Source organism: Lepisosteus platostomus, chromosome 10 (genome assembly GCF_059453375.1).
Source record: "Lepisosteus platostomus isolate fLepPlt1 chromosome 10, fLepPlt1.hap1, whole genome shotgun sequence".
Taxonomy (NCBI): domain Eukaryota; kingdom Metazoa; phylum Chordata; class Actinopteri; order Semionotiformes; family Lepisosteidae; genus Lepisosteus; species Lepisosteus platostomus.
In genome coordinates this window covers 40222321-40241298 of record NC_142620.1, presented here as the reverse complement: position 1 = coordinate 40241298, position 18978 = coordinate 40222321, and the positions used below count along the sequence as shown (strand labels likewise).

General features: G+C 37.2%; 1 protein-coding gene across 1 annotated transcript in view; it reads right to left on the bottom strand.

Annotated features, from left to right (window-relative positions):
- mpp1 (MAGUK p55 scaffold protein 1) overlaps positions 1-15045 on the bottom strand; it is a 28329-nt gene extending 13284 nt beyond the window's left edge. Inside the window, exons 1-2 of the mRNA XM_088648992.1 lie at positions 14700-15045; positions 469-603 (exon numbers count right to left, since the gene is read on the bottom strand). Of these exons, the coding sequence (XP_088505118.1) occupies positions 469-603; positions 14700-14822 (258 nt within the window). The 5' untranslated portion in view covers positions 14823-15045. The remainder of the gene's footprint in view (positions 1-468; positions 604-14699) is intronic.
- Positions 15046-18978: the final 3933 nt, after the last annotated feature.

Here is an 18978-nt window from a genome sequence, read left to right as displayed (position 1 = left end):
TGAATACCCTCCAAACACCCATACCATGCAAATCACTGGATTACAGCTACAATCCAGTATTTTCTCTCTTTCCACCTTATCAGCATCAAAGACTTGAAGAAACAAATCAGGGGAGAAAACACATCTCAAATATAATTCCTGGATTTTAGACAAAACATTTCTATAGTGTTTTTTGGACTATGAGTAGGTGATAATATAGGTAGCTCATTTGGGGAGTGCTTATTTGAACTGAATTCATAAACATGTAAAACAAGCCATTTTAAAAGACAGATCTTAAGCCAGTTCATAATGCAATGCAGGCCTTGGTAACTAAAGAAACCATCCTGTTTTTTTTTTCTTTTAGCATCCATATTTTTAAAAAGGTACACATGCTCTTGTCAGGAGATTGTAACAAACTACAAAAAATGAACAGGATTTTTTGGGTGTGTTTCAGTATTTAATTTTAAAGGCAACGAGACAACTTATTACCAGAGGCTGTGCAGGGTTTTTCTCAAACTGCACCAGACGCATCTTGTTCATTTCTTTGCCATTCATGAGACTGGAATCAGCACTCCCATTTGTATAGACGTCTTTACCTGTGGCCTTCTCTGTCTGCATTACCGCCTAAAAAGAGAAGATATGCTTTGCTGAACATACACTTAAAGATTCCTCACATTCAAAAATGTATGTTATGTTCTGACCATACTTAACTTAAGTAAACAGCCTTTAATCGAGACTGGAATAACACTGGTAAGGTTACTATGACAAGCACATTTTTATTCATCAGTACTTGTTCTCAATACTCTGTGGCTCTCCTCACAGCTGAACACATTGCTATATTTAATTAGCAGCCTAAAGTATCAATGTGTGCTGTGGGTTAAAAATTAATCTTTAATTAATCATTAAGTTTTAATAACTAACCAGGCAGCACTGAAAAGAATGACGGGGATTAAGTATAGCTGTTATATGTGCACCTAAGTGCTGTATGGCCAGCCTGCAGGGCTTTGTAATTGAAGAACAACATTTATAAAAAAAAGCAAGTCCCCTGTAAAGCTAAAATTGCCTATTACATTTACATTGAGCCAAGCCAGTTAACGTACTCAGTAGAACATCATTTTGCAGCTAAACAGAACACTACTGTCATGGTTCTTCTTATACATCTTATACAACATGGTAGTTCCAGTGTTTGTTTAGACAATAACTGTTATGCAACAAGTTTTGAAATTACAATTAATAATCATCCACAAAAGTATTTGTACAATCTTACAAACATTTGCATCAGTATAATCATTTTCATATCCATTTCAGGAAAAATTAATTGCTAGTTTGTTGTATGTTTTTGTCAGGTGCAATACTAGTTCATGAAAATATTTATTTATAGTAATTACAGGATATTTTATCACAGCATGCCAAGATGGAACTCATTTGGCATTTGCTTCACAGTTTAATGCATAGTCAATCTCTTTTTTTCTGCTGATGGTTGAACCTAAACTGCAGTGTGTCCTCTTTCCTTCCAATTTAACAAGAATTTTTAAAAAGCAATTTCATTGTGATAGAATCAGTTTATATTGATTTATATATAAAGCCATTTAAATAACGATGAAATGCACGACAATAGGTACAATCATAATAGACATAAGACAATATTTTTATAACGGTAAGTTTCAGTGTGTTTAAATTAGCTACTGATTAAACTGCTGATCAATGTGTGTTGAAACTGCCCATTTATATAAAGCATCTCTTACTTAAAGGGAGCTTCTACAGTTCTCACTGTTCTCTCCCATTACACAACTGTGCATGGTTTACTGCACATCATAAATGACTTTTACAACCTCTTTGCTGAAACACATCAGCAAATTGCAGGCCAGTGATTTCTGATGATAATGCTGATGTGACTGCTGACAAATCTCAGAAAGCCAAAGGTTAATAGCACTGTGGCAATCATATTTCAACTGAAGACATTTGCATATGGTTGCAAATCTAAGTCAATGTATTATGTATTATAGCTTTTGGCATGCATTCTTCCACTACCATGGTCTCATTATATAAGCATAGATATCTAAATATCTATGATGTGACACACACAAACAAGGGTTCAGTAAGCCTATGTCCTATCATTTAAGAACTGTGGTAAAACCATGAAGAAAAAAATAACCATGCATTATACAATACTGCAGTATATGTAATCTATTCAATTATCATACAAATAGTCATTCCCATTGACCTTGCAGGTAGTTTTTTCAGGATAGTAAGCATTTAATCACTACAGAGAACTGCACAGTAGTCTGCTCTTAAACCTTACAAGGAATACAGAAAAATTGAAAATAAATGCACTGTCATGCACCCATTGAAGAAACATTTTAAAAAACAGATTGATAAATGTAGAATGTTGTGTTATCAGTGAGGACAGCTGGTAATCTACTGCAGCCACCTCAAGGAAACATTAGCTGGTCCCAGGGATTTTCTTCCTTCCTGTGCAGTATTATTATCTTACGATCCCCTAAGCCTCCCTTAAGAGGAGACACAACAACATCTCAAAACCATACGACTATTCAACTGGGAAAGGAGCACGCCATCTAAAAAGACAAGAAGGAGACACTACTTCATCCTAGATAATCAGCAATGAAAAGTCAGAAAGAAACACCTTTATACAACATGATATAGCTTCTGCCATTTTCCCAGTTATTGTTCTATATAGGCTCTTCTGTTAATATGCACGTAAAAATAAGGATTTTCCCAGAATATTTAGTACTATATGAACTGTTGACTAGAATTACACCAATATTTTATATGTGGTTTAATGACACTGTGCAGCCAATACTCTGTCCTTCTGCAATTACCAATTGTGTCTCAGCTCACAGCATCAAACCCTTTACCCACACAGAGAAAATACAAGGCTTGTCCAACCAGCACTTATTGACCCATTCATTTTTTGACACACTTCAAGCTCTGTAGCGATATGCCGGAGATTTAATGGTGAAGGGAGAAGAGCAGTGTTCTTCCATGATGTGACACTACTCATGTTTTTTAAGATGATTTTAAAACTGTCTCACAGTTCTTGGGTCCTGGGCTTGGGCCTGGCCTTGTGGACCCTCTGCATGGAGTTTTCTATGACCATGTGGGTTTCTGCCAGGTTCCCTGGATTCCTCCTACAGTCCAAAGACATGCTCTCTAGGTTAGCTGTTGTCTAGGAATCGCTCCCTGTGAGTGGGAGTACGTGTGCTCTGCCATGGAATGGATGGACATCCTATCAAGACAGTATCCTGCTTTGAGCCCATTGTCTGCCAGGTTAGGCTCGAGCTCACTGTGGCCCTGTATTGGAAAAAGTATTTATTGAAAACAGAAGAATGCTAGATTTTATAATTAATAGGTGGCACAGTGATTTCTTAAGTCACTGTGTTTTCCCTTTTCACACCTATTTGACCACAAAAGAAGAACAAAAAAAGACAAAAGAAATAGCCTTTTGAAAGCTGGAGTTAAATGTTTGCAGATCATTTCTGTCCTTGAATACAAATGAATCTTCTGGGGTAAATAATATCCTTACTGTATGGCCTGAAGTCCAGTGTGATTAAAGGTCTTACATCCTTTTTGTACACCAGTTTCCTGTGTATTTAAAAAAGATACCGTAACAATAATAAACAGGGAACTCAATCTCATTAACTGGTATTTTAAAGGGCTGCACTTCCTAAGACAAGTAAAATAATACATTTAAGATCCAGGGACAAGCTCAGGCAACAGTAATATGATTCATTTTGCTATGTCCGGTATACAGCTCAAAGTATTGTTTACACCTTCAGTGTCTATTAACTTCTGCTTGTGCATTTAAAAGAAGACTGCACATTTGAAAGGAGCCTGTCTGAATGTAAACAGACAGGTCTATTTTGTATGCTCACAAAGAAATGAGAGTTATTAAAACTGAGTATAATGTATTCCAAGTAAATGAATAGTTCCTGTGGGATGATCCATTCACTCTGTTATAAAGCAGCGACTAATTAGCAGACTCTTGGAGAGCTGTAATTGATTTTGAACAATAGCGTATATCTACAAAATGCAGAACACTGGTCTTTCATAAACCCGATTTTTTTCCTCATACCGATTATACACCAGTGTTTTAACTCACACTCAGCTGTGCTGTGCAGCAATATGAACCCCCCCAAACTCAATCAATAGCATCGATTACATTAGGCTTTGTGTAATCTAATGTTTCCTTGCTGTTGGTACATATAAAATTGTAGATGAAAAGTACTGGTGGCACAGCGGTGCAAAGATTAGCATTGCTGCATGGAGCTCAGGTGCTTTCCACAAGGAGTTTATATGTTCCCCCTGTGTTTGTGTGCGTTACCTTTGGGTGCTCTAATTTCTGTGTGCATGTCTGTGTTTGTGTCTGTGTGTCTCACAAGGTGTATCCCGCCTTGTGATCATTGCTTGCTGGCATAGGTTTCAGTTTCCCTGCAACCCTGAATTGCAAGATGGGATTAGAAAACGGATGGAGGAAAAATACTACATCACCATAACCTACCCTACTGTTCAGGTGCACATCTCACCACTATTTTGAGGCACTATTCTTGTGACTTTTTGACTAAACTTGCCCTAGCATCTCTGTACACAACATGCACACTACTCAGATAGATACACGTTAGGTGTATGTGTTCTAATAAAAGAGTAGTTATAATAATATAAGATTACTTATACAGTATAAGCCTTTTCTACTTCTCGAGTGTAATGGCACCTGAGTGTAATGGAATGATAGTGATATAGGTATTCTGTCTTTGGAAAAGTTTTAAACTCATTACAAAATAATCTTGTCCTAACACCACTGTCAAATGGTTCAGATAGTGTGGCTATGTTAATCCTCATCTCTTTGTGGTTGCTGTTCATTTTGTGGTCAGTAAATTTAAGAAATATATACTTGTCATTTTTTTAAAACCCAAATGAATTTACAGTCTGAAAGTCTCTTTGCACAGTGCTTCTTATGTTGTTCAATAGAAAATGGTCTATCAAATAAATATGTATTTCTTACACGGATTGTACTGGTCTTTCAATCTATAGTATTGTAGGCAGTGTTGCGTAAAATTACAGATTAAAATCAAAAGAAAATTCTTTGGGATGTGCTTATTCAGTGTATTCAGTTACATCAACGTTAACAGTATTAAACTACTGTATAATGATTAAGGCTGCAATTATAAAACGTAGTTTTTACTTTTTGTTATTTCTCTGTTGTTTTTTGGTTTGTATAGAATCAAGGTTTATGTCTGGAAGGATATCACAGCTACAGGGCAACTTGATAAGTTTTAAATGATCAAGGTCTTTAAGCACATAAATCATGTTCAGAGTTGGACCCATAATGTAAGGAATTAACCCTTAATTCCTTGAAAAGTGTGACTTTTGCAATTAAAATCATTAACCTGACAATATTCTTTTCTATATCACCTTGGAAGAGTTTATGGATGATGAAAGCTTGTATTATATAATTCAAGTTTCTCAACAAAGGTGCCCTATCCTTTGTTTATGTAAACAGCCTATAGAAAAGATAAAACATTCCTGCTGGATTTAGAATATGGGGTTCATCCAAAAGCACACTAGCTTGACTTGTTTAATATTCTCCCGATCTTTTTCACTGGGCCATTCAACTTGTTCATTTCTGGCTGTTTGACATAAAAAATGTCATTCGCTGAACTTATTGATTTCTTAGATGAATAGCATGTGAGTAATTGCACAGTAAAAAAACATTCCCAAGTATGTTTTTAATAGAGCTGAAATTACTCCCTTAAAGCAAACAGCTGGTTGCAGTGTGTTGACCAAATATTGAATAAGCAATTAACCTTGTTCACTCCTACCAAGGACTAGTTCACCCAAATCTCTATAACAAAGAGGAAAGCAGCTGCAAGGAAATATATCTCACTCCTAATTCCACTGAGCATTAGGATCACTAGCTTGGTTTAAAAAGCAGAAGGCTGGGAAACTAAAATAGTCTTTCAGAGTGGACACGCCTAAGTTCTTCACAACAAAACAAGCTGTTAAATGCTTTAAGGAGAATTACTGAAATAAAGGAAACAATCCCACACAGGAAAAAAGTGACACAGGACATTTTAACCCTTTCAAATAACTGAATGGAAAACGTACAAAACTCTTGTTCTTTAGAATTCACTAATAGTGATAACTGCTGTTATCAAAATGATAATAAAATTGGAATATTCAGGACTCCATATTCTTTAATAAAGTTAGGATCGCCTGTTATGTCCTCATGTTCTTAATTTTGTATCATATGTACGTCCAATCATGAACTGCAATTATGTTCCAAATTGGATATATGAGATACAGATAGCATTCCCCAATTTGTCCACCCATTATGGAATTAATTAGGAAGCTCAGCTGAGATTAAATGGAAGTTCTGAACTCAGTGGGCTGTCAGTGGGGTAGTCCCTTACTAACACCATTGCAAGCCTGCAGGAGCACATGAATAAGAAAGCCCTGGAGAGAATATCCCCACTCCTATCCCCAGGGGTTCTAAGTCAAGTGTGCATTGCCTCCTGGTTAATTTAACTCCAAACTACCTAGTGACATGATTCATAATTGAACCTGTGATGTCTTGAATTGGGCTTCTTGAACATGAAGCCCAATCTACATTCATAGCCTATGCCTTTACTAGTTGAGCCAAGTGAGAAACTAAATATAATTTCAGTATACTGTATAAGAACAGAAGCTAAAGCACAGAGATGCATACAAAATTTCTACGCTGCCTTCCCACGCAATAGGGTTTCATCTGACACCCTATTATTCAGAGCTATGGCACAAAGATTGCTTTGAGTCTGCACAATAATCTTTCATTCACATGTTTTGTGTTATGACGTCATCGTCATGCATTTCTCTGAAAGGATAATGTGCATTGAAGAGTTTTCAAGAAATAATATTATGGCCTTTTATGGCCAATAAGATGTATACATACTTGACATCCTCCGCAGAACATATTCTCTATTTCTCTTTATTCCAAACCCAGCTCTGAGTGCTTGGTTCTGATAGTAAAGGATTCTGGTGGTCCCATAATGTTTAGGGACACTTTTTCCTAGCATGGCTTGTGTGCACTCATTCCCTTACAAGGCAAAAGCAAAGCTAATCGCTATTTAATGGTACCAAATGATCATCTTCACTCCATTTTGCAGCATTTTGTTCCCTCCAGGATGACAAAATCCCCAATTCCCACAGTGTGTGATCAATAGATTGATGAGTTTGACAGTTTTCATTTTTGTATCATCTGCCCGTACTTATTCAAACCTAAGGCAGAGGCCTATCCATTTGTTTATTCAAAATATTGTTCTTCCAAAAGAATCTAAAATGAAAGAGATGTTTGGCCTAACAAAATTTAACTAAACTGAAACTCAACAATATCTCTTATAATTTATTAATTATTAAATTGAAAACCTTGCTACCAGGAATCTTAAACCTGAAATGCACTTTCACTATTGTCATGATCAAAAACACACAGTAAGCAAGCCCTTGGGCTTAAAATGTGGATTCTTATCTGGGGAACGCCTACAGTAATGTTCCCTGTAAAGTGCTGACTGATACAGTCTGTACTCACGAAAGGAAGACACGAGCTACTAGGAAACAGCCAAACATTAGTCTAAAGGTTGGATAATGAAATCCTTTTAACAGCAAAATTCCCTCAGTCAGCTAATGAAGAGATTACTATAGCAGATTTTGACACTGATTAAAAAGTGCACGTGTTCAATAAGAGCAATTAAGAGATCAAAAAGGAGCTTTATATATGGTTAAGGATTTAACACATCACATTCAAAAAGATGGTCACCAACAGCACTTTCAGTTACAGTTGTTTTCTAATCTTAATTCTCCATGCAATACCTACTAATATTTTTTATCGTGGCAATGATCAATTCTCTGTAACAATCATTTGCTGTGTTTTTATAGGAATCACCACTTATTAATGCCAGTACAGTATGACCGAAGATGTGTGAGAGAAAATTCTAACCTGGATAAATGTTCCCAATTTAAAGTACAATTCCTTTATCTACTGTGGGAATACCCTGCAAAACAGGGATAGATCTGTGTCTGCACAGTCATGTAAACAAGAAAAAGACACAAAGGGAAGAAACAGTGCACATTATTAATGAATTTTTCATTTCCCTGAATCCCCAAGCTGTGAACAAACAAGAGAAGAGTGTATCACATTGGATGGTGCGGTGGCTGTGTGTCTAAGGATCTGCGCCTGTGGCTGGAAGGTTGCCAGTTCGTGTTCCGCGGCCGGCAGAAAAATCCTACTCCGTTGGGCCTCTGAGCAAGGCCCTTAACCCCAACTGCACCAGGGGCGCCGTATAAATGGCTGACCCTGTGCTCTGACCCCAAGCTTCTTTCCCTGTCTGTGTATCTCATGGAGAGCAAGCTGGTGTATGTGACAAGACAAATTCCCAATACAACAAATTGTATATGGCCAATAAAGCTATCTTATTAGTTTTTGCCAGATCCGTTCAGAGCAACCTGATTAGACTCACCTAAGAAAGTACATCATTTTACATTTTCTAGATAAAAAAACAATCTTTCCACTGTGAGATGACTCTGGATACTCCAGTTTCCTCATAAATTCTACAGGCATGCTGTCTTCTGTTATCTAGTATACCTAAATTGCCCGCTGTGTGTCTATGTGAGTGCACCTGTGTGTGACCTGCAATGGACTGGTATTCCACCTTGAACTCTGTAACTGCAGGGATAGGTTCCATCTTAAAGTAACTCTTTAAGGGTAAAACAGCACTGAAAATGGCTGAACAGATTATTTAAACATGGTAAAGTAAAACTTTTCCGTTTTCCTTCAGAGGGTTGCAATCATTTTGCGAGAAGACCTCAGAAACAGAACTACAAGGCAATAGGTATTAGTTCCTCTGTGTTGACAGTTAAGGGATGAGAGATTCAGTTTCTATGACGTACTGTGCAGAAGCATCAGAACATGTGGTTCTAAATCTGTGTTTAATTCCTGTTTCTGAATTTCATTAAGCTATGGGTCACATGAAAAAAGGGCAAGACTGCTGGTGTGGATTACTTTGGTGCTTTGCAGCTGTCCTGTTGTTAACAGCTTTGGTTTAAACTTCCTGTTTCATGTAAACTGCTGACTTGTTCAGTCACAGCAGAAAGAAACTCTTCCATAGATGTTTTTTAACTGCTGAAGGTTTCTTAGGATAACAAACAAGAGGGAATTAAATTAAAGAAAGGGATAAAAAAAAGGTTGAGAAAGTATGATGGACACTTTTTTTGTTAAACACTCAACATTATAACAAAATAACTTTCGTGTTATTTTGATTCCTGAGTTTATGTTTTATTTCTGCTTAAATTACAGAAACATTTGTCGTGTAAACAGCAACAAACTTTCATTACAATCCAAAAAGCCCACTTGGATAGCATAAATTTACTAGGCCAACATAGTGTTTCACTTCATTATTTCTCTGTGAATTTTTTCAAAGCTATTGATTAAAAAAAAACTTTTTCAGATACTATTTTGATTGTAAAATCCATATAAATGAACTTTTATGACTTTCAGAAACTGCTTTTGCTGGAATGCTTTGTTCTGGATGACAAATCAAAGAAACAGAAGTCTGGATACATATAATAGCATATGCCACCCAGATGAAATGAGATATCCGAGGAAAGCAGGTGAACAGGAAAGCAGGACCACATTGTTCTTTACCTTTTAAAGATTAAGAGCTATTGCTAGTCTTAATTTAGCTCATACTATATTCCAGCCACTCCAGATATGTTTACTCTCCTACCACAGTTCTTAAAGTATGGAGCATTGTTAAGAGTGTATTAATTTGTGTGAGCACTCTCGAGGATCCCAGGGGACCTATCCATGTCCCATTAATAATTCAGTAAAAACCATATTGCATAAAGCAAAACAAAAATACTCATGTCTTGTAATAACCATCCACTACCAATGTACTATCTTGAAATTCTGTAATCAGATGGAAGGATCTTTTGAGTATCCTGTATTGTATGTGTTTCAGAGAGGTACTGCATCCCCCTTTTTTAACAAATGTTCTGTATCTAGGTAGAAAGCAAGAGGTCACTGTACATAAATAACTACAAAAATAAGCTTTATAATAGGATAACTTCAGGATTCCAGAACCTATATTGAATAGCAAGTTATAGAACTGTCTCTCAACTGTATTCAGGACAAATGCAGTTTTTACAGCTAAGAGGTTTAAAAACTTGTTGAGGCAAACCTGCTAATACTAGACATGGCTGCAGTCTTGGCCTCTATGACTGTTCTGCTTTATGACATGACTCAGTGCACAGAGAAGGCCGATTCTGCAATCCATAACACAATGACAAAAATAAACTGACACTACGGAAACCTTTATCCCTCTAACACTTTTTCAAAGAACACAGCAAAAAAAGGTCAAATATTTTCTGCTCGAAACATGTTTTGCCAAGTCCTTCTAGCACAAGGCTTCGAAGTACATAAATGTTCTCACTGAAATACTAAGAAGTACAAAATTACAGAGTGTTTTAAGACACAAATGGTTGAGAATTCATCCTCTCATTTGTAAAAGTACTGATTGAGTTTCAGCAATTACATGCTGGAAGAGATAAACATATGTCTCTGAGCTGTTCTGATTGTGAAAAGGGGAGAGGAGGCTCACTATGTTATCAGGAATGGTTGGGCACACTTACAGAGACCTGCAATAAATAAATGTTCTAGTAAATGTAATATAGTGACTGACGTGCCAGGTAATACATCACCCATATTCCTTTAAAAGATAGTTTACACACTTAGGTGCCAACAAGGCTGAACACATCCTCTCCCTTTCTCTTTTTAGACAAGAACATTGTGTCCTACTGTGGTTCCCATTTCTCAACCCATTCAGAACAGTCCAGCGAAGCACTGAGTGTGGTAAGTTTGTCATGACAAGTACTGTAAATTGTTGAACATTCATTCAGGGGGAAAGTGTGTACAAAACCTAATTTTATGGCCATTGTTCTGAGAGTTTAAATTCAATTACTTTAATGAACTGTACTAAGTACAGTACTGAAAGCTGTGAAAATACTGCAAAAAAACATGAGAAAATATTGTTTAACAGAAAGATATTTTACACAATTTGTATTCCCACATCCATATCCGGGAACATGAGATTTATTATATATAACCAAAACTAAAATGTGATATTTAGAAACAGTTGCTTGGAAGTAGATGTTGTTTCCCTAGAAAATGTCTTACTTCCCTCCAGAAGGTCATATGAAATAAGATGAGACTATAAGTTTCAATGTGTTCACCTGGACCAAGCACATTGTAGTCAAATACAGATTTAATATGTCTAAACACCTCACCTAATGAACAGCTTTTCAAAGAACTGGTTAAATCAAAGGATACATTTTAAACTGACATTCTTTTCTTTATAGGAAAAGCTCTCAAACTGTTACAGGATGCTATGTGAAAACAACTGCACTTTGCATTGGTTGATGGAGATATCCCTTTGAAATGTACAAAAAAATATATTTTCTCACTCAGGTATTTGAAACTAAAAGTAAGGACTTTGAAACAAATAATTGTCATCATAAATACACACAGTTAAAGATTTCTTTATCTTTTTTATTTTTTAATCAGTTTTCCAAGAACTATTTGCTGTACTGAGTTTACACCTCAAACACTGATATAGCTGGAATTTAAACTGCAGAGACAGAATTGATTTTTGAACCTCAAGTCTCATTATCATTTAAAAATGGCAGAAGAAGTGTAATGGATGATAAACAGGGTAAAATGGAGTGATACTAAAATCTCTGAAATGCTTACTTTGCAGATAAGCGACAGTACTTAAAGTGTGTTTACATTTCAACAGCTGGTTGAAAGTAAAAATAGATTACTTCACCTCCTAAATGGCATACAAGTACAAACTCTTGTACAGTTTCCACATTAGCCATTGGTAAAAGTATACCTTGAACTCATCTTTTTCTTACTGGAAATTAAGACATGAATAGACATTGAGAAAATAGATCATATTAAACCAATATGAAAGCATGAATGTGTAATATAAGCCATGCATTAGGTTGAAACAGTACTTTGTATTCCTACTATTTGAGAAAAGTCCCTGACAGTTTTTAACCCTCAAAAAGAATGGGGATGATAGATTATTCAAGTAGCCAAAACAACGATTCATCAAGTTTTTATTCACCTAGAATATAAGGTAAGAGGCTAAACTGGCATGCAACTGATTACAATAATCAGCACTTACGGTTGGTAATATCCAAAATATCAATGGTGCTAACATAATGTCTGTGGAAAATGGAAATCTGCTTACTAATCACTGATGTAGTTCATGTGCAGATGGATTTCTCAACAAGAATGGAATTTAATCACCCACTATTTCACAAAGGAATCAGCTGAGGCAAACGTGTTGAAACTGGCTACTGTATACATTTTTTTTTCTTGACAGGCAATATTTTAAGTAGCAACGCTGCTGTAAACTTTGTTCTTTTGTTCAACAGCTAGTTGTTCGTCCTATATGAACCCCAATAAAAAATAACACAAGCACCTCAACATCTGACAGTTGATAAGAAGAAAGAATAAAAGAAAAGTATTAGACTGTGTGAGCCAAGAAATTATCCCCAAAAAGCCCAGCATCACAGATTAAGTATTTAGGTTTACCTTTTTAATTGGTCTAATTTCACAGTAGATGCTCATGAGCTGCAATGTCAAAGAATCTCAGAATTATAGTTTTCTTCAAAATAAATCCTTAACATCAAAATAAATTATGTGATTAGCAGGGTCAACAGGGCATTTACTGTGAAAGTCACAAAGCAGAACCTTGTGTGAGCAGTGCCCTTGTGTGAGCAGTGCTGGAAACAATACACGCTGAACATATACAATAATTGCTTTGATTAGGTTGCAGATTCCATCTTGTAAGATTCTGCTTCATACTTCTTGCAAGATTCTGCTTCATACTTCTTGCAAGATTCTGCTTCATACTTCTTGCCTGGACAAGCATGTGGCTTTTCACTGGTCTCTGAGCCCTAGAAGCCACGTCACCGCAGCTCTTTCCACATATATTCAACGGGGCTTCAAGTCTGACAAGCAGACATGGACAGGGACACGGACAGGGACACGGACATCCATGGCATATCCGTTAAATTCTCACTTCATAAAAAGTTGTTGTAACACGAGCAGCATGAAGGAGATGCCTTGTGCTGCTGGATATTTGACATATTTAGATGAGACCACCGGAAGGGCAGCAAGTGAGGTCCAGGGACATGTAGTTGCCATCAATCACAAGTAGAGTTCTCTGGTGACTCCCAATCAACTATACAGAACATTGACTGCATTATTCTGTGAGTCTACATCACATGACAATAACTGGCATCCATTAGAGTGTGCTACATGCAACTTTGATCGATCAATACCAAGGCTCTGCTGCTGGCAAGACTACTTGAGGTGTTGCTAACACCACCTAATTCTGCTGTGTTGATGAAAACAGGTGAACACCGCAAATGATGATAATAATAATAATAATAATAATAATAATAATAATAATAATAATAATTGCTTACACTTATATAGCGCTTTTCTGGACTTACACCCCTACCCTTTTCGAGAAACGACCTGGGATTTTTAATGACCACAGAGAGTCAGGACCTCGGTTTTACATCTCATCCGAAGGAATGCGCCTATTTACAGTTTAGTGTCCCCTTCACTATACTGGGGCATTAGGACCCACATGAACCACAGGGTAAGCACCCCCGGCCCCAAATGATGTCTTGCTGCCTTCTCACTCTTGAAAAGCTGGCGCACATATTGTGTCCAACCTCACAGTGGTGATGTGTCAGTTTCAGCAAGGTTTCATGATTCATGGTCTCCAAGATTGTGGCCCATTGTCAAAGGACGGTGTTTGGGTGTTACCAGGTGAGAAATGGCTAACTGTGAATACCTCCGATGGTAAACAAAAGTGTTCTGACTTAGTCTACTTTTCAATATACACATGGTGGAAGGAGTTGATTTTCACTTGATAAGGACTGGTTCCTTTTTGTGTTTTTCTTTCTTAAGTTTTACTATATTCAATGAGATAAATCACCATCAACTTCCAACATGTGTGCCCAATCAACTCTCTAACTAATAAGGTTGTTAAATAGTTAATTATTGATTAACGAACAACAAATCAAGATGATGTCACAATAATTTAATAAATATCAAAAGGAAGTAGTTTATTTTTTTTTAAACATGCATGTATAAATGGTGATACATTTCTTGACATACTTTACAACAAACAAGTCACACTTAACAAGGCTTTGACATCTACACAGACAAAATGTGCAGACATGAATAATGATTAATCATAAACATATACAATTCATAGGTGATGTTTTGGAGTTTCTGAACATAACGTGAAGTAATATTGCAAAGATCCAGGTTTGAAAGCCTTTATGTACACAGTCAGTACACACTCACTTTACGAGGAAAACAATAGATAAAGAAATGTTCCCCACCAGAGAAGATCACGTATCAGATGTGAACAAATACAAACTGTAGCCTCCTATATTGTCTGTCTATCCATCCATCAGTACTGGAGCTGTCCCCTGTATTTACAGCTATTATTGATTTTCTTCATACACTAGTATTGACAGAAGCAGTAGTTAAAGCATGTTCTATAGCTAACGGTAACGAGATTGTACTGGTTTAAAACGGCTGAAAATTTTTAAAGAATGACTGTATTGAATCAAATCCTTACCTTCTCTGGCTTGGGCTTGTTTTGTAGCAGCTGCTCGAGGTACAGATCGGAGAGGGCTGTCCGAACGCTGTTCACACGCTCAAATACAGCAGCGGGTTCGTTTTTATTGGATTTTAATGTCATCCTAAAGGTTAGCTAACAGCTGTCAATAGATGAAGGAACAGGACAGAGTGCCCTTGCAGAAGCTACCTGGCTTCGCGGGGAAAGAGAAAAGGACCGATAAGAAACCGTGACAGAAAGATAAAGCCCCGTTCTGGGTTAAAGTCCTAAAGTCAGATCAGATCTGACACACTCCGTAGAGTCTTGCCGGCAGTGCTTCCAAAGCAAGTAAACATAAGTGATGGAGGGGGTTAAAGTACTGCAGCTTCCTTGAAACAGTTACGTGATAGGAGAGCCAAGGACTCTACCAAAACGCAGCAAAGTGGGGGACTAAGATCAACAACGACCTCATGAGCAATCTCATTATTTGTGTCTGTATGAAATAGCCATTTCTGGACACACGTACACGGAACTGACATAAAATATATTGTCGGTGTTTCAGAAGAGTAAAGTTTAATTATTTTCTACAAAATACCCCTTTGTAATGGTGTTTCCCATAACCTCAGCACAGACACTGCTTCAGCAGTTAGAATTTGACATGAACAGCATTTTGTTGCGCAATGGCGAGGATAGCTGGGGTCTGTGGAAAACATGTATTTACGGGTGTGTTGTTGACAGTTGCCATTGAAACGCGCATCAAGGACATTTGCATTTCCAAAGAAACTGAAATATTTTATTGAGCATGGAAATACATACAGTTGTGTTTTATGCAAACGTCATTCCGACACTCTAGGAATAAGCAACTCCATCTGAAATCAATATTTACTTAATGGAGATGGGCTTTTCCCTTTTACCGAAGAGAGATACTAGATAAAAAATCCTGTGACGCTAAACTAGCGTTTTAATTTGAAGATACCTGGAAAATTTAGAAGGCGCAGTCTATGTACAGTTTCACACTTTTACTGAATTGAAAAAATAAAAGTGGCTGAACAGGCAGATTACACAAACAGCAGGCAGACCAACACAGTTTACTCAAGAGAACAAGGACTCTTCCTAAGGGCTACTCTATACTGTAGGTCCCCAGGGCAGGTGGATGGATACTAGCCAGAGCCTGAAAGCCTCAGCCAATTAGGGCACACCATCTTTGTCACTACTATGTCCCATATATCCCATTTCCTACCATTCCCAAGGGCTTTGTGTGCCATATATGACAGGTTTGAAACTGATAGGTTAATTGGATTCTTTAAGGGCTGTGTGCCCTGTGATGGACTGGCATCCCATTCTGTTTCCTGCTTTATCCTATTGCTTGGTGGGGTAGGCCCCATCTACTCAACTTCCCCCACCCAGCTTCCCTACATTGGATAAGCAGGTTAGAAAATGGATGGAATGCTAGTTCTACAACATCATTTATTTTTCTTAATAATTACTTTTTCTTTCAAAGTATTTGGCTCACTGCTGACGTACAAATGACTGCTACAATGCATTATTTTAAGGCATAAATAATTGTATTGCAAAACGCATATTTAATTATTCTTAAAATGAAGGGTTGGAGCTTTGAAATATTCTGTACATCAGAAAAGCATATTGGTCTATGCATACATACATATATTTAGTTTTACAAAAATAATGTATATGCAGTAGATTTTAAAAAGTGTGTACATGAGTTTTGTCTGTGTGTGCCCAGCGATGGACCGGGCTCCTGTCCAGAGAGTATCTTGCCTTGTACTCAGTGCTTGCTGGGATAGGTTCTGGTTCCCTCACAACCCTGAATTAGATAAAGTGGTTAGAAAGCAGATCGGTGGATAGATTTTGGTTATTGATTAAATGGTTTTGGTCTTGCAGATGAATGGAAATTTCATGACTGACTATGACTTGACACTTGAATGACTGTTGCATAAGCACTAAATTACTTCATTCACTGTCAACAGTCAACTGTCGCTTGCAGTGGGTTGACAGTAGCAATGTCAAACATGGGTATGTACTGGATGGCGAGGATATGGGAGAGTCATGACAACTCTCCAAGACAGACACATTATCATGCTCCGTTTTCACGATTATTAATGACAGTTAAACAGTAGATGTTTGCAGGTCAGATGAAAGTACAGAGGTCCTGTGCTCAGCAATGATCATTGACACAACAGATTGAAGTGGTGTAAGCACTAACAGTGGACTTTTTATCAATGAATCAAGGTTTTGTGTAGACCACCGTGATGGATGTTAGTGAGTATAGTGCGGGAGTACAGAATATATACAGGTACATGTAATTTTTGTGTACAAAAGACCAATCAGGTAGTTGCAAGTATCATGGCCAGGGCAGGAGTATACAGTGGCTATTGAAACCCATCTGTAGTGATTGGTGGTAAAATGACAGGATCACATGATGTTTAAGTTCTGGGACTTCACTTGATCCTGACACTACAACATCAATATTCCAGGAAAACAAATCACATCCTCATCCTGGTCATGTAACAATGGCTTTCTTTCAGGTTGAGATTGTGACACATAGGTCATGTATAGCCTACTTGTCAGAGTTGCGCCCCACTGAACATGGGATGAGCTGGGATTATATGGGATCTAGAGTTTAGTAAACCATCCAGGGTCTCATCAAAGACAAGGAACCTTGAAACTGGGAACAAGGAATGAAACACATACTGTACATACAGCTTGTATTGATTTCAGTGGTGGTCATAGGCACTATTAGCTTCTGTATTTCACAGTAGGGTCCCTGTTTATTAAACCTGTTGATAATAAATGTACACTATGACAGTATTCACTTATTTACCATTTACCATGAACCTAATACAAAGCTGCAAAGGCCACATTTATCTGCTTATGAACTGTCAAACAATGGCTACTTGGGATTCCAAAGCAAGCATTCTTGCTCCTGTTAATCTGGTTTATCAGAGTAACTAGTTCTGCAGTGACAGTTCAGAATGAGACCCTTCTGATATGTCTGTTTGTTTGAAACAAAAGTTCAGAATTTTAGACTGAATGCTAATTAATTGAGAGCATGTGTTGATTGAGAGCAAAATTAGGTTATTTATTGTTTTTTCTTTGATTGCATAGAGGGCCTTGGAGGTAAAATAATATAGATTATTATTACATTTTTAATTAAATTACATTTTTAATTAAATTAGAACTACAGAGTTGTAAAATAAAATTAAATACCACGGTATTACAATCACCCCAAAATATCAGACTTATATAAATATATTTTTCAGGTACTGAAAAATAAACTTTAAATAGATTCTGGGTTGAAGTTATCAAAGTTATTACATCTATTTATAAATGTCAGCTGTGTATAAATGTATGCCCAGAGAACTGTCTTATTGAAAGAACGCCACAGGTGTTGTTTTCTGAAATAAATATATTTTTAGAATATTGCGAATAACTGCATTAAAGCAGATAACAAGATCGTAATTTAAACCACAAGCACAACAAATCAGTAATTGGAGTGAAACAATAAGTGAAGTTTTCAAAATGGGATGGACAACACATTGAATAAGGAATCAGAATGAGATTTTTGAAGACAGGAAAAATAGAAAATCAATATCATTATGTGAAATAATGAAGAATAAGTAATATTTGATTCACTTAATTATGTTTAGAAATTTAAATTAAATTTAATAACTCAAATATAAATGATACATCCACTCCAAGAAATATGAATATAAAATAATATATAAACATACAGTATATATGCATATATATATATACATTTTTCATATGTATTGACATGGTGGACTGTGTCACTGACTATATTAACTTCTGCGTAGACAACACCATCCCCACCAAAGCGACTGTTCAACCTGAGCCTGCGCTTGGAGAGAGTCCCGGTGCTCTGGAAGACATCATGCCTGGTCCCGGTACCAAAGAAAGGGCGCCCCTCTGTCCTCAACGACTACAGACCAGTTGCACTGACTTCTCACATCATGAAGACACTGGAGAGGCTGGTCTTATCCCACCTGAGACCCCTGGTCAGCTCATCACTGGACACCCTACAGTTTGCCTACCAGCCCAGTGTTGGTGTGGAGGATGCGATCATCTACATGCTGCAAAGGGCCTACTCACACCTGGACAGGGCTGGCAACACTGTAAGGATCATGTTTTTCGACTTCTCCAGTGCCTTCAATACCATCCAGCCCTTACTTCTAAGGAGGAAGCTGGAGGAGATGCAAGTCGATGCCTCCACGACCTCGTGGATCACTGACTACCTGACGGGCAGACCACAGTCTGTGAG